A 16,829-nucleotide genomic window follows, 5' to 3' on the forward strand; every position below is an offset into this window, starting at 1 on the left:
TATACCTAGGATAAAAATTACCGACCTCTCCATTCTTTGTAGGTGGGAAAACCTGCAAAACTGACAGGGGGTCAAATACTTATTTTCCCCACTGTATGTGGCCCTGCAACAGACTGGCATCCTGTCCAGGGTGCACCCTGCCTCGTGCTCTGTGACTGCTGGGATAGGCTCCAGCCCATCGTGACCCATAATTGGACCAAGTGGTTGAAGATGAGTGTGTGTATATTAACAAATGAAGTGAAATTAACAACAGAAAACATGAAATATCTTGGGTTCATACCATCAGCACTAAACAGAAGTCAAAGTAAATGTAGGAATCTCTGCAAGGGGATTAATTCATTTATTTATTTACTTATTGCATTTTCCATATGTCCTAACTTTTTTGATTCGAGTTTGTAAATAAATAAAGGAACAGACATAAGCATGGAGGACATGGACTGTCTTTATGGGTCCATGAGAAGTTTGCAAAGACAAATGTAAGGTTGCATTATCATTTGATGTCACAACCCAAATAAACATTGCATACTTCATATCCAAAATCACTTGATATATCAATGAAAGAAGACAAAACTGATAACAGCCAGCCACATTTACTCATAAGACCACGAGCCAAGCAAAAAACGCAATAAACACAAATGACTAGGGATGGGTATCGATAAGATTTTATCGATATTGATACCATTATCAATTCCACTTATCGATCCGATTATTATCGATTCCCTTATCGATACCTCTTGTGAATTTTTTGTGTAATAAAAATAGGCTTTACAGGTTTTCTATGTCTGCGGGTCAAAGAGTTTTTTCTTATCATGCACCCGCTCTGTGGAACGGTCTTCCTGCGACCATGAGGCAATCAGAGTCCATGGACATTTTTAAGTCAAGACATAAACCTATTTTTATTCTCTTTCTTATGAATAGTTTTTTTTTATCTGTTTTATTATTTTACTTCTGTTTTTAATGTATTTATATATTTTGTTTTTATGTATTTGAATTTTTTTTTTTATTTAAATTTTTTATGTTGAACTGTTCTGTGTGAGGCACCTTGAGACAGCTTTTGTTGTGATTTGGTACTTTATAAGCTGATTAAATTGAACTTGAATTGAAACTGAACAATGTTTTATTGAGACATAAAGTAAATAAATGTGAAACTGGTTACTGGATCCTTAAACTCTGGACATAATAAACTCTACATGGTGGATCCTTGAGTTCTGGACATAAATAGGAATAAACAAAATCTGTAGTTTTTGTCAAAAGCATTTCCTTTCAGACACTATTGGCATGAATGTCTTTCCATACATCTCAGCTGAGCTCTTACAGCTGGCTGCGCTGCACGTCAGGATGTAATTCATTAAGAATGCAGCATGTCTCATTTTGGGATGAAAAAATGTTTTAGTCGATTGTAGTTTCTGTTCTGTATTACGTTTGTAAAGTGGTGTCATTTTATTTAAAGCGGCGATTCATTTTGAATCATTTTGTTATTAATTCCGACCAGACTGTCTCGGCAGAGAGCGACACAGCGTATGAAGGTGTGCAAATGGAACAGAGGACGATTCTCGTTTCTTGACTGCAACAAGACATGAGTCCCAGTTACTGACTTTGATACACACAAAAGTGACTCACGATATTTTATTGGCTTTGAGAGGGGTTAAGACGCAAACTTCCCACTTATGAAGAGCAGTGAATCAAAGAATCAACAAGCCAGTGGATCGAAGCATTGCTTCATTGGTTCACGCTTCAAAGTGGAGTCGCACTGCAGAAACGGTTGATTACAGACCCGCTGCAGGGTCTGTAATCAACGTAGAGGAATGATCATTTTTCCGACAAACACCCTCAAAAACAACGGCCACTCTGAAAGACCGATAAGGGAATCGTTAAGCACAAAGGCTTTTGATGTCGGTGGATCGAATCATTTCTTAACGATTCTTGAAAAGAACCGATTCTCGATACCCAACCCTATAAATGACAGAATTAAACAGATTACATACAAGCTACTGGGCCTATGGACACCTGTCGCATGTTCCTGGAACTGACATCCCTCACTCCACACCAGGAACAGTGATCTGAACCAAGAAGTAATCAGTAGCAATTAAAAATATATCAAAATCAATTAAATGACCCAAAGCTGCTCATCACCCACTCAAGTCTATCCACTCTTCTTTCTTCATAAACAGTTCAATAATGATGTCGCTCATTACAAAGGTTTCCCAGTAAATCTACCATCAGATCAATTTCTTATTCTCTTTAGCTACTGTGAGAAGATATGCTGGTTTGAGAGGGCATGAGTTGAACCTTGAGGTTTTAAGGTGTAGACTGAAAAAAATGATTTAGTAACAGATCAATTGTATTATGGAATTCCTTGCCAAGTGAATTGGTGCTCTCACCAAATGTTAATGCTTTTAAGAAAAATGATGACTTGTATTATATTAGCAATGCCACAAGGTGTTAGGGTCCCTTCACACATAGTATGAATGTAGCTGAATTGCACACAAAGCAGGAATTGTATGCAATACATGTAAAATCGTAGCTGCCTCCAACACCTTGTGTATCTGTTGCTACAACTACGTATTTGCGCACACCAGTGGCTGAAAGACAGAGAGTGACCTGTGAGAGCCCATTTGAAACCTGTCACGGCAGGTGTCAGCCAAATTCCAGGTGACACACACGAACATCTAACACCGCTTGCTTGGCACTTAGAAAATGTGTGGCCATTCACTCTATTAGCATGAAAATAGTGAGCAGACGATCACTTTTGAGCTGGCTGTGAAATTTGTCTGTGCCCCTACGAGTGTGGCGTTGCAAAACATCAATGCACATGTGGCATGCCAGAGTGTCGGCTCCCCCCTGCAACACGTGCTGTGCGTGTGAATCGCACGTGTGTTGCGCTCCCCCATCCACAACACATGTGGCGTTTGTGTTGTGAATGGGGGAGATAACTAAACAGCAGTACAAATAACTAAAAAGAAATGATCACATACAGTGGGGTAAAAAAGTATTTAGTCAGTCCCTCATTGTGCAAGTTCCCCTACTTAGAAAGATGAGAAAAGTCTGTAATTTTCATCATAAGTGCACTTCAACTATGAGAGACAAAATGAGAAAAAAAATCCAGGAAGTTACATTGTAGGATTTTTAAAGAATTTATTTGTAAATTATGGTGGAAAATAAGTATTTGGTCAATAAAAAAAATTCAACAATACTTTGTCACATAATCTTTGTTGGCAATGACAGACGTGAAACGTTTCTTGTAAGTCTTCACCAGGTTTGCACACACTGTAGCTGGTATTTTGTCCCATTCCACCATGCAGATCTCTGGAGCAGTGATGTTTTGCGGCTGTCGCTGGGCAACACGGACTTTCAACTCCCTCCACTCCCTTCTATGGGGTTGAGGTCTGGAGACTGGCTTGGCCACTCCAGGACCTCGAAATGCTTTTTATGGAGCCACTCCTTCATTACCCAAGTGGTGTGTTTGGGCTCATTGTCATGCTGGAAGACCCAGCCACGTTGCATCTTCAATGCGCTCACTGATGGAAGGAGGTTTTGGCTTAAAATCTCATGATACGTGGCCCTGTTCATTCTTCCCTTAACACAGATCAGTCGTCCTGTCCCCTTTGCAGAAACACAGTTCCAAAACATGATGTTTCCACCAACAGGCTTCACAGTAGCTATGGTGTTCTTGGAATACAACTCAGCATTCTTCTTCCTCCAAACATGACGAGTTGAGTTTTTACCAAAATGTTCTATTTTGGTTTCATCTGACCACATGATATTCTTCTAGTCCTCTTCTGGATCATCCATATGCTCTCTGTCAAACTTCAGTTCCTGCCACTGAAAAACATCCCCACAGCATGATGCTGCCAACACCATGCTTCACTGTGGGGATGGTGCCTGGTTTCTTCCAAACATGACGCCAGGCATTCATGCCAAAAAAATGTCTCATCAGAATTTTGTTTCTCATGGTCTGAGAGTCACTTCAGGTGCATTTTAGCAAACTCCAGGTGTGCTGCCATGTGCCTTTTGCTGAGGAATGGCTTCCGTCTGGCCAATCTACCATATATGCTTGATTATTGGATTGCTGCAGAGAGAAGGTTCTCCTCTCTCCACAGAGGAATGCTGGAGATCTTGGTTCTTGGTCACCTTCCTGACTAAGGCCCTTCTGAACCTCTTCCATTTATGGATGATGGAGGCCACTGTGCTCACTGGGACCTTCAAATCAGCAGAAATGTTTTTCTGTACACTTCCCCAAATTTGTGTCTCTAGAAATCCTGTCTTGGAGGTCTACAGACAATTCCTTTGATTCATGCTTGGTTTGGTCAACTGTGAGACCTCATATGTGGACAGGTGTGTGTCTTTCCAAATCATATCTAATTAACTGAATCTACCCCAGGTCGACTCCAATTAAGCTGCAGAAACATCTCAAGGATGATTAGTGGAAACATGATACACCTGAGCACAATTTTGATCTTCATGGCAAGGCTGTGAATACTTATGTGATTCCTCAGTTTTTATTTTTTGATTTTTAATAAATTTGCAAATTTCTCAAAATTAAAAAAAAAATCATATTGTCATTATGGGGTATTGTGTATAGAATTTTGATGGAAAAAAAATGAATTTCATCCATTTTGGAATAAGGCTGTAACAAAATGTGGACAAAGTGAAGGGCTGTGAATACTTCCCATATGCACTGTGTACGTTAGTGTGTGTGTGTGTGTCCTTAAGCATGAAAACCAACTGGTGATGAGTCAGCTTTTTAGATATTGATGACCCACAAGACTTTGAACTTACTCAGCTTCTCTCTCTCTCACTCACACACACTCGCTAACTCAGCAGCACTTTACTTTTCCACTCTGTTTAATCATCCCAGCCTAGCTTTTACCCAGCAATGCACTTATCTCCAGACTTTGTCTATAAAATACTTAACCCTCTCCTCGCAGTTCCGCCTCCCAGGGACTCAACCATTGCTGTTGCAATTGGCGCATCAGTTGGTGGAGCACTGGCTCTGCTGATCCTTTCCATGGTTGTAGTGAAATGTCTCCGTCGACACAGGAAACAGGAACTGATTTCAGAGGAAAAGATGGAGGAGGAAGGAAAACTGGAGACTGAGGGTGTTACAGAGGAAGGAACCAAGTAAGAGTGTCATCAGTACCTCCTTAATATCCAATGATTAAATAAATCTACTAAAGTTGCTGAGTCTCTGGGCTTAAAATCTGAATTGTCTTCACTTTTATCTGCTATGTAAATAAATAATAATTACAACATTCACAACACAAATTTAATGTTTCCTAAAGCAATGTTTGAATTTGAAAATAATTCTACATTTAAAACGTATAAACTGATATTTCTGTTTTGCACTTACAGACAACCATAGCGGGGTCATAAGAAAGCCAATGGCCTGAGGAGCTCTCACCTTTGTCTGGTAAGTAATTTATATGTCAAGCCAAATGAACCCTATTTGCTAAGAAGAGGTAGAAATTCTGAAGATAAGATTTTTTTTAACATTTTTTATGCTTTGTCAGGACCCCTTTCCATCACAGTGTGATGCGTTAGGTAGCCCCATTGCATCATTGTCCCCCGCCACCTGCTGGAAAGGTGTGTGAGGTCAAAATAAACTATTAGTCCTATCAGTGTTACGTTTTGGCGCCGTTCATCCTTGACACAGAATGCATAAGCATGCCATACAGCAAATGTCAGCTGTGCTGTTTTTGTCCCTGATAAAAGTTGCATGCATGCACAGCTGCTGTAAGCAGGTGGTTTTAATTTGACAAACAGACAGTGGCTGAAGACATTAAAACTACAATATATTTCACTCATGGTAATAGCAACAAGAAACTTATCTAAACTGATGAAACCAAATGAGTTACAAAAACACAATAAATCAATAACAAGAATGACCCCGAACTCCAGCACAATGTCCATTGTTCACTATTGTTTGATAATGTTGCTAATTTCTCCAAAAATATTTATCCTATCAACTTTCCATTTTCGCAGCATTCATCCTTGACCCAAAATACATAACCATGCCAAATGGCAAATGTCAGCTCTTCCTGGTTTTTGTGTGATCGAAGCCATACACATGCACACAGGGGCCACTTATAATATAGATATTATAATATAGATAACAGAGGTTTACCAAATATGGAGCAAGGATAGATCTCTTGAAGGTCTAGGTCAATCTGATGATGAATGGCCTTCACCTGGTTAAGAAGGTCACAGAGACAAATTTTTGTCCATTTACGATGAACACTGACCTCTCTCTAAATTTCCATGGATTTGATTTGCAGCAAGGATGTATCTCTTGAAGATTTAGGTCAAGGTGGTACTCCACTGTAGCCTTTAACCACTTTTCAGTCAACCTTCCACATCTTTCCCACACAAACCAATAAATCACGACTTCAACTCAGATTTTTCTGTTTCCTTTTTTTCTCTGTATGTAGTCTCCTGAATAAAAACTTGAAACTAGTCTTCACAGTGATTATTACAATGCAGTTTGAAGTTGTCTCATTACTTGATTGTTGTTATGACCAGTCTGTATGGAAATATTTCCCATTCACAAGAGGTATGGGACTACACACAATTCAGTGATGGGGAACACAAGGCCTTGAGGCCAATATCGCTTTTTTTTAACAATGAGTGGGGAGACATTTTTTGACAACTATGGAACATTCATCTGTGTTGTGGTTATGGTTAAGCTCATGATTAAGGAGCCCTTTCACACATAACACGATTGAAGCTGAGTAGCACACGAAGGAGGAATTACATGTCACTTGTGAAAATCGGCCTCGTAGCTGTCGCCACAACGCCCTGCAAGTGCCCATTTGATCCTCCCTCTTGGCAGGTGTCGGCCAATTCCAGGTGCCACACACGAACATGTAAGACCGCTCGCTTGACACTTAGAAAAGGCGGGGGGCTATTCACACTGCTTGTATGATAGTAGATAACAGGCAACCACATTCAACCTATCTGTGAAAAGTGTCTAAGTGTCACACAGTGTGGCGTAACCTAGCAACACACATGGTGTAACTTTGCAGAACCCCCCCCCCCACACACACACACACACTATGAATCCAACATTGTCAGCTGTGGCTGAAGGTCCCGGAGTCTGGTCACTGTCCAGCACAGTGCGCTGCTGAAACAGCTGACTGCTGTGTCTTATAACTCAGCTGGTGAACACACAGCGCACATGTGTGGTGGGGCGCTCATGCACACAGAAGGACCGGCCAGTGACATCACCGTACTGTGATGTCACTTCCACCACGTAAATTGTAGTTTACCTGACAGACAGAAAGAGTTGACATTAAATAAAATTAAATAAGGGTGAAGGCATGAACTCATTCTTGTGTGATTGCTTTGCTCATATGCTTTGCTGTGGATATACGGTGCCTGTCAGCTGGACGTGACCATGCACGCAAGGTGTTACATTACAAACACAGACATCAGACAGGCGCAGGACAAAAAAATAATAATACAAACCCAATTCCAGTGAAGTTGGGACATTGTTTAAAATGTAAATAAAAACAAAATACAATGATTTGGAAATCCTCTTCAACCTACAACCCCTGGCAAAAATTATGGAATCACCGGCCTCGGAGGATGTTCATTCAGTTGTTTAATTTTGTAGAAAAAAAGCAGATCACAGACATGACACAAAACTAAAGTCATTTCAAATGGCAACTTTCTGGCTTTAAGAAACACTATAAGAAATCAAGAAAAAAAGATTGTGGTAGTCAGTAACGGTTACTTTTTTAGACCAAGCAGAGGAAAAAAATATGGACTCACTCAATTCTGAGGAATAAATTATGGAATCACCCTGTAAATTTTCATGCCCAAAACTAACACCTGCATCAAATCACATCTGCTTGTTAGTCTGCATCTAAAAAGGAGTGATCACACCTTGGAGAGCTGTTGCACCAAGTGGACTGACATGAATCATGGCTCCAACACGAGAGATGTCAGTTTGAACAAAGGAGAGGATTGTCAAACTCTTAAAAGAGGGTAAATCATCGCGCAATGTTGCAAAAGATGTTGGTTGTTCACAGTCAGCTGTGTCTAAACTCTGGACCAAATACAAACAACATGGGAAGGTTGTTAAAGGCAAACATACTGGTAGACCAAGGAAGACATCAAAGCGTCAAGACAGAAAACTTAAAGCAATATGTCTCAAAAATCGAAAATGCACAACAAAACAAATGAGGAACGAATGGGAGGAAACTGGAGTCAACGTCTGTGACCGAACTGTAAGAAACCGCCTAAAGGAAATGGGATTTACATACAGAAAAGCTAAACGAAAGCCATCATTAACACCTAAACAGAAAAAAACAAGGTTACAAAGGGCTAAAGAAAAGCAATCATGGACTGTGGATGACTGGATGAAAGTCATATTCAGTGACGAATCTCGAATCTGCATTGGGCAAGGTGATGATGCTGGAACTTTTGTTTGGTGCCGTTCCAATGAGATTTATAAAGATGACTGCCTGAAGACAACATGTAAATTTCCACAGTCATTGATGATATGGGGCTGCATGTCATGTAAAGGCACTGGAGAGATGGCTGTCATTACATCATCAATAAATGCACAAGTTTACGTTGATATTTTGGACACTTTTCTGATGTTTAAGGATGAGGAAATCATTTTTCAAGAAGATAATGCATCTTGCCATAGAGCAAAAAGTGTGAAAACATTCCTTGCAAAAAGACACATAGGGTCAATTTCATAACATAGGGTTAATGTCAACGAGCAATGTGATTTGATGCAGTGTGTAGTTTTGGGGATGGAAATTTACAGGGTGATTCCATAATTTATTCCTCAGAATTGAGTGAGTCCATATTTTTTTCCTCTGCTTGGTGTTGTGTGGGCCGCCAGAAGAGGAGGTACTACTGGCCCACCACCAGAGGGCGCCCTGCCTGAAGTGCGGGCTTCAGGCACGAGAGGGCGCTGCCGCCACGGACACAGCCGGGAGTGACAGCTGTTACTCATTACTTCCTGACAGCTGTCACTCATTCTTCATCATCTCACTCCATAAAACCCAGACGTCATCTCCACCTCATCGCCGAGATATCATACTTCATTGGAGGTAATATCATCAGCCATTTGTTTTTATCTTAAGCTGTATATTGTGAGTGTTTGCAGGAGTACCGGTCCCTCTTCCTGTGGAGGCTGAGTGAGTGCAGGACGGCACTCTTTTCCTCTGAGGGATTACTGTAAATACATCAGCATTCTGAGTGAGAGGTGGAGGTGGCATTCCCACCGTTGTTGTTACTGGGTGTACACACACCCACACTTGACTGTCTTTGTTCTCGCCAGCAAGTACCAGATCCGACAGTCGGGGACGGTGATCACCTGGGAATTCGGGACTTGGCGGCTCCAGTATTCACCAGGTTCTGTGGCAGCCGGAAATCGTGTGGTTCCGGCTCCTCTCAGGACAGACGTCTTCTATCCTCGAGCCTGCCACACGTCACCTTTGTGGATTGACTGTAATTATATTCTGAGATTGTCTGTATATTCGTTGTGCACATTTCACAACATTAAATTGTTACTTTTTGGCTCATCCATTGGCTGTTCATTTGCGCCCCCTGTTGTGGGTCCGTGTCACTGCACTTTCACAACACTTGGTCTAAAAAAGTAACCGTTACTGACTGCCACAATCTTTTTTTCTTGATTTCTTATAGTGTTTCTTAAAGCCAGAAAGTTGCCATTTGAAATGACTTTAGTTTTGTGTCATGTCTGTGATCTGCTTTTTTTCTACAAAATTAAACAACTGAATGAACATCCTCCGAGGCCAGTGATTCCATAATTTTTGCCAGGGGTTGTATATTCAATTGAATACACCACAAAGACAAGATATTTAATGTTCAAACTGATAAACTTTGTTGTTTTTGTGCAAATATTTGGTAATTTTGAAATGGATGCCTGCCACACATTTCAAAAGAGTTGGGACGGGGCAACAAAAGACTGGGAAAGTTGATGAATGCTCAAAAAACACCTAACTAGAAACAGGTGAGTGTCATGACAGGGTATAAAAGGAGCATCCCCAAAAGGCTCAGCCATTCACAAGCAAAGATGTGGCGAGGATCACCACTTTGTGAACAACTGCGTTAAAAAATAGTCCAACAGTTTAAGAACAATATTTCTCAACTTTCAACTGCAAGGAATTTAGGGATTCCAGCATCTACAGTCCATAATATAATCAGAAGAATCAGATAATCTGGAGAACTTTCTACAAGTAAGCAGCAAGGCCAAAAACCAACACTGAATACCCGTGACCTTCGATCCCTCAGGCAGCACTGCATTAAAAACCAACATCATTGTGTAAAGGATCTTACCGCGTGCGCTCAGGAACCCTTCAGAAAACCATTGTCAGTTAACACAATTCGTCGCTACATCTACAAGTAGAAGTTAAATCTCTACCATGCAAAGTGAAAACCATACATCAACAACATCCAGAAACACCGCCACCTTCTCTGGGCCCGAGCTCATTTGAAATGGACAGACGCAAAGTGGAAAAGTGTGCTGTGGTCTGATGAATACACATTTCAAATTGTTTTTGGAAATCATGGATGTCGTGTCCTCTGGACAAAAGAGGAAAAAGACCATCCAGATTGTTACCAGCGCAAAGTTCAAAAACCAGCTGGGGGTGTGTTAGTGCCCCTTGGCATGGGCAACTTACACATCTGTGATGGCACCATCAATGCTGAAAGGTACATCCAGGTTTGGCGCAACACATGCTGCCATCCAAGCAACGTCGTTTGCAGGGACGTCCCTGTTTATTTCAGCAAGACAATGCCAAACCACATTCTGCACGTGTTACAACACCGTGGCTTCGTAGTAACAGAGTGCGGGTACTAGACTGGCCTGCCTGCAGTCCAGACCTGTCGCCCATTGAAAATGTGTGGCACATTATGAAGTGCAAAATACGACAACGGAGGCCCCAGACTGTTGAACTGAAGTCGTACATCAAGCAAGAATGGGAAAGAATTCCACCTACAAAGCTTCAACAATTAGTATCCTCAGTTCCCAAACACTTATTGAGTGTTGTTAGAAGGAAAGGTGATGTAACACAGTGGTAAACTGTCCCAGCTTTTTTGAAACGTGTTGCAGGCATCCATTTCAAAATGAACAAATATTTGCACAAAAACAATAAAGTTTATCAGTTTGAACATTAAATATCTTGTCTTGTGGTGTATTCAACTGAATATAGGTTGAAGAGGATTTAAAAATCATTGTATTCTGTTTTTATTTACATTTTCACAATGTCCCAACTTGGAATTGGGGTTGTAGTACATACATTAATTTAAAATCACAGAACAAAGCAACAGAGAGTGATCCTTTTTTTTCTGTGAGCTGCCAAGGTCTGCAGATAGGTGGGTGTGTCCCCCTGTGACCTGCAGCTGTTCAAATATCTGTGCTCGCAACTCCCAGCTGGGGAACACCTGTAGTGGCTTGTAGAATATGACATCGCATAACTGTGCCGGGAAGCACTGACATCAGCTTGATGTCCTCACATAGAAATAAATTAAAAGACATATTGATTCAGCTGACCGCTGCGTCAGTGCACCGCAACCCTTGTGAATATCATGCCATGCAGGAAATCACCTCACAGGACACCTCCATGAGGCGTGTGTCACTGCGGGATTTCCCCACATTTGTAATAAAACACATATCACATTTGCAGGGGATCATTGCGCGCTGGACACACCATGCCAGCTGATGTGACTTTCATGGGATGGAGCTGGTCTCTTCATGAGATAAATACATGTTTCCTTAACTATTGGGGCTCTATCTTTACAATTGGAGTGCAAGGGGTCTAAAACACATAGACCAATTACTTTTAGTCCATGTCTAATTGCCACTTATTCATACAGCGCCACATAATCTGAGGGGATAGAACGGTGCTGGGTGCAAACAGGCTGTATTTGCCTCTAAATTAATCATGGGTTTTGATTAGATTAGATAGATTACATTCAATAGAACTTTAATGATCCCTTGGGAAGACTCCCTCAGGGAAATGGAGGTTCCAGCAGCATTGTATAGCAACATACAGGGTAAAAAGCACACAGAGCATCCAAAGTGACAGCAAAAAAGAAAAACAATTTGCAACAATAAATTTAAACAATATAAATACCAGACATACTAATCAATACTGGTTTACTGGCTACTACTGTTCCTCTCATTCCTGACCTCTGTCTTCCTGTTACTCCTCCTTCCCCTGATTGAGGAGTTGTTTTGGTAGTAACATAAATAATACCAATAAGATTGTCATTCCGAGTTGGGTTCACCAAAACATGGTACATTGTTATTTATATGGCAGACTGTCAAGTGAGATGTTTTTGAGGAAAAAACAAAACAAACAATAAACAAATCTGTGTGCAAACTGTTAAAGCAATCGAGTGCCTCCTTCCTGTGACCTTTCCTCCATCCTGTCCTCCTCTAACCATCTGATCACCTCCCATGAGCATCTAGGAAGGAACAAAACCACTGCACAAATATGTCACAAACCATAGTTATTGTAGTTTTGGGCATTCCCATTAGTTTTGTTCAAATTTGATGAGTGATGATGAGAAGGATGAGCACTAATGCACATCTCTCTGTGCACAAGCAGACCGTACATGTACCGTGAACCCATCTGTATACGTAAGGTGTATCTGAATATTAATAATATTGTGTGTCTGCATATTGCAGCAATATTGCTGAGCTCTGGATTGACTATTTGTCTGTCTGGGTGTTTGCCATCCACCACCCAGGCTGTTTCCATGGTGCACCAGCACATGCTTCCAGGCTTCACTTGACTTGATCGCTGACTTTGACATCAGACCACATTTATGTTGGTCTATGGCACAATTTCTTTTATCTGGCTCACAATAGTGACACACCATCAACGTACCTGAGGGATGGAGAGGACAATGAGTGTCACTATATTGGCTATTTAAATATTAAATATTGCGCTGCTGGGTGTGAAAATGAAAATGGTTGTAAACCAGTAATTACTTGTTTTGGAAGATAGGGTTCATTACTGTAAAAGCACTTTACAGTAATGCCTCACATTCACCCACACACTCACACCCATGTCAGGGTGCTGCCATGCAAGGCGCTCACTTCAGACCGGGAGCAACTTGGAGATTAATTTAATTTATTCATCTTATATAGCATCAAATCACAACAGAGTTGCCTCAAGGTGCTTCACACAAAACAATTCAAAAACAAAAATAAATAAATTAAAGGATTAAAAAAGCACAATAAAAAATTAAAGGCATAGTAACACAATATCCAGTATGCTAGCCATACGAAAGGGAAAACAAGTGCATCTTAAGTCTGGACTTGAAAGTCGCCACAGAATCTGCTTTATTGATGCAGGGAGATCATTCCACAAACAACAGCGGCATGATAAAAGAAAGCTCTATGACCCACAGACTTCTTATTCACCCTAGGGACACAAAGTAGTCCTGCATCCTGCGAACACAAAGCCTGGGCCAGTTCGTAGGGTTTAACTAAATCAGCTAAGTAGGGAGGTGCCAGTCCATGAATAATTTTATAGGCTAGTAGCAGAACCTTAAAATCTGATCTCACTGGGACAGGAAGCCAGTGAAGAGATGCCAAAATAAGTATAATGTGAACAAACTTTCTGCTTCATGTCAAAAGTCTGGCAGCAGCATTTTGAACCAATTGAAGACCCCTAATGCTGGACTGCGGCAAACCAGAAAATAGAACATTGCAATAATCCAATCTAGAAGAGACAAATGCATGAATCAGGGTCTCAGCATCAACCACAGACAGGATGGGATGAATCTTCACCATATTTCGCAGATGGAAGGAAGCAGTCCTTGTAATATCTTTAATATGGTGGTCAAAGGACAACTTAGATCAAAAATTACCCCAAGGTTGCTCACTTTGTCAGTATGATGTATGTCACACAAGCCTAGGCTTAGCGTTAGCTGGTCAAATTGATGCCGATGTCACATGGACCAAGAACCATCATTTCAGTCTTTTCAGAGTTTAAAAAGTAGAAAGTTACTAGACATCCGGCTTCTCACTGATGCAAGGCAGTCTTCTAAGGATTTATGTGGCTGAGATTACCAGCAGTTATTGGCATGTACAATTAAGTATCATCACCATAGCAGTGAAAGGCAATCCCAAAATGCCACAGTATATGCCCAAGGGGTGCTATATGAAGGAGAGAAAAGCAGGGGGCCTAAGACAGATTCCCTGTGGAACCACAAATTTCATGTCACTAAGGTTAGAGGTAGTGTTATTTTACAAAACACAGTGAGAATGACTGTGAGAACCACGCAAGGGCACTTCCAGTAACTCCAAAATGATTTTCCAGCCTATCAAGTAAAATATGATGATCCACAGTGTCAAACACAGCACTGAGATCGAACAGCACCAGAACCGTAATGGTGTCCGGGTCCATTGCAAGCAGGTCATTCACCACTTTAGTGAGAGCTGTCTCTGTGGAGTGATATTTTCTAAATGCAGACTGCAGTGGTTCAAAATGATTATTCTTAGTACGGTGGTCCACAAGCTGTCATGTAACCACTTTTTCCAGAATTTTAGAGCAAAATAATAGATTTACTATCGGCCTATAATTTTTCAATACACTAGGGTCAAGATTAGATTTCTTAAGTAATGGTTTAATCACTGCAGATTTGAAACATTTAGGAACAGATCCAGAGGTTAGTGAGAGATTAACAATTTCCAGCACAGTCGGCCCAAGAATGGGCCACAGGTCCTTCAGATTAAAAACCTTGCCCAGTGGCCTTTTGTGATTTTCTGCCACACAGGGGCTTGAACCAAGGATCCTCTGGTCTCAAGCCCACTGCTAACCACTAGACCATCACAACTATTCAAGTTATTTACATATCGAGCCATCACAGATCCTATAGTAATAGATACATTTCAAACAATACCACTCATCACATGCTATACTGCAATATATGTAATCTAAAACTAAACCAAGACATCATGACTGCAACTGATAGATGGACTCTATTGCAATAGTATTTTTCCATAGGATGCGGATGAGACATTCAAAGCACTTTACAATAAGACATTCAACCGCCTCTCTGCCTCTACTTTTTTAAATTTCATTTGACATTGACAGAGGTCTGATACATTTGTTCTATCCAAGAGAGCAGACGTGTATACAGGAAACTGCATATCAGTATGTCATCTAGTTCCTGCATATGGTCATTAATAATGCATTTTAGATGAGATCACCACATAGCATATAGTCTGTATCCGTAATGTATGTGATACAGCATCTAGTGATCAAGGTAAATACCTTATTTTACAAATATCATATGGTCCGAGTCCATATATTTGTGATATGCCATCTGTTGGTCAAGACGAAGAAATGCATTTCATTTCAGAGATCATAGCAGCCATGAGAACCTGTTTTTGTCTGTTTTTCAACATCCAGTGGTGTGGAATATGTGCATGGAGCACTGTCGGGGCAAAAACAAGAGAAGACAAATTCACTTATCACTACTGCAAAAACATACTTGTATTTAAAATGTGTTAAAATCGCAAAACTGTTTTCCTTTATCTTCTCCAACTACACATTGAATGCTAACAGTCAAGCAACTGAAATGAAGGTGCTAGCTTATAACTTGACAAAGCTTTATCAGCTTTCAAGTTTAAGTTTCACTTTATTTCTCCTTAAAAAGGAAATTTAGAGTGCAACAGAATGCCCAACACACATGTACACCAAAGCCTAAAATGGCGACCAGAGGGAAGCAAATTCAACTCCCCAAAGAGTGGGTGCTCAGGGCAGGTCAAAATTTGGTTCATCTTTTTCCTAACCCATTTATCATAAGTACAGCCCCTGGCAAAAATTATGGAATCACCGGCCTCGGAGGATGTTCATTCAGTTGTTTAATTTGTAGAAAAAAAAGCAGATCACAGACATGACACAAAACTAAAGTCATTTCAAATGGCAACTTTCTGGCTTTAAGAAACGCTATAAGAAATCAGGGAAAAAAATTGTGGCAGTAACGGTTACTTTTTTAGACCAAGCAGAGGTGAAAAAAAATATGGAATCACCTCAATTCTGAGGAAAGAATTATGGAATCACCCTGTAAATTTCATGCCCAAAACTAACACCTGCATCAAATCAGATCTTGCTCGTTAGTCTGCATCTAAAAGGAGTGATCACACCTTGGAGAGCTGTTGCACCAAGTGGACTGACATGAATCATGGCTCCAACACGAGAGATGTCAATTGAAACAAAGGAGAGGATTATCAAACTCTTAAAAGAGGGTAAATCATCACGCAATGTTGCAAAATATGTTGGTTGTTCACAGTCAGCTGTGTCTAAACTCTGGACCAAATGCAAACAACATGGGAAGGTTGTTAAAGGCAAACATACTGGTAGACCAAGGAAGACATCAAAGCGTCAAGACAGAAAACTTAAAGCAATATGTCTCAAAAATCGAAAATGCACAACAAAACAAATGAGGAACGAATGGGAGGAAACTGGAGTCAACGTCTGTGACCGAACTGTAAGAAACCGCCTAAAGGAAATGGGATTTACATACAGAAAAGCTAAATGAAAGCCATCATTAACACCTAAACCAAAAAAAAAACAAGGTTACAATGGCTAAGGAAAAGCAATCGTGGACTGTGGATGACTGGATGAAAGTCATATTAAGTGATGAATCTGCATTGGGCAAGGGATGATGCTGGAACTTTTGTTTGGTGCTGTTCCAATGAGACTTATAAAGATGACTGCCTGAAGACAACATGTAAATTTCCACAGTCATTGATGATATGGGGCTGCATGTCATGTAAAGGCACTGGGGAGATGGCTGTCATTACATCATCAATAAATGCACAAGTTTAC

At 40.6% G+C, this 16,829-nt stretch overlaps 1 protein-coding gene across 1 annotated transcript in view; it reads left to right on the plus strand.

The window, feature by feature from the left end:
* The window catches only part of scn2b (sodium channel, voltage-gated, type II, beta), a 70,362-nt gene extending 64,942 nt beyond the window's left edge, over nt 1-5,420 (plus strand). Inside the window, exons 4-5 of the mRNA XM_034168127.1 lie at nt 4,929-5,121; nt 5,353-5,420. Of these exons, the coding sequence (XP_034024018.1) occupies nt 4,929-5,121; nt 5,353-5,362 (203 nt within the window). The 3' untranslated portion in view covers nt 5,363-5,420. The remainder of the gene's footprint in view (nt 1-4,928; nt 5,122-5,352) is intronic.
* Nucleotides 5,421-16,829: the final 11,409 nt, after the last annotated feature.

Source organism: Thalassophryne amazonica, chromosome 4 (genome assembly GCF_902500255.1).
Source record: "Thalassophryne amazonica chromosome 4, fThaAma1.1, whole genome shotgun sequence".
Classification (NCBI taxonomy): Eukaryota; Metazoa; Chordata; class Actinopteri; order Batrachoidiformes; family Batrachoididae; genus Thalassophryne; species Thalassophryne amazonica.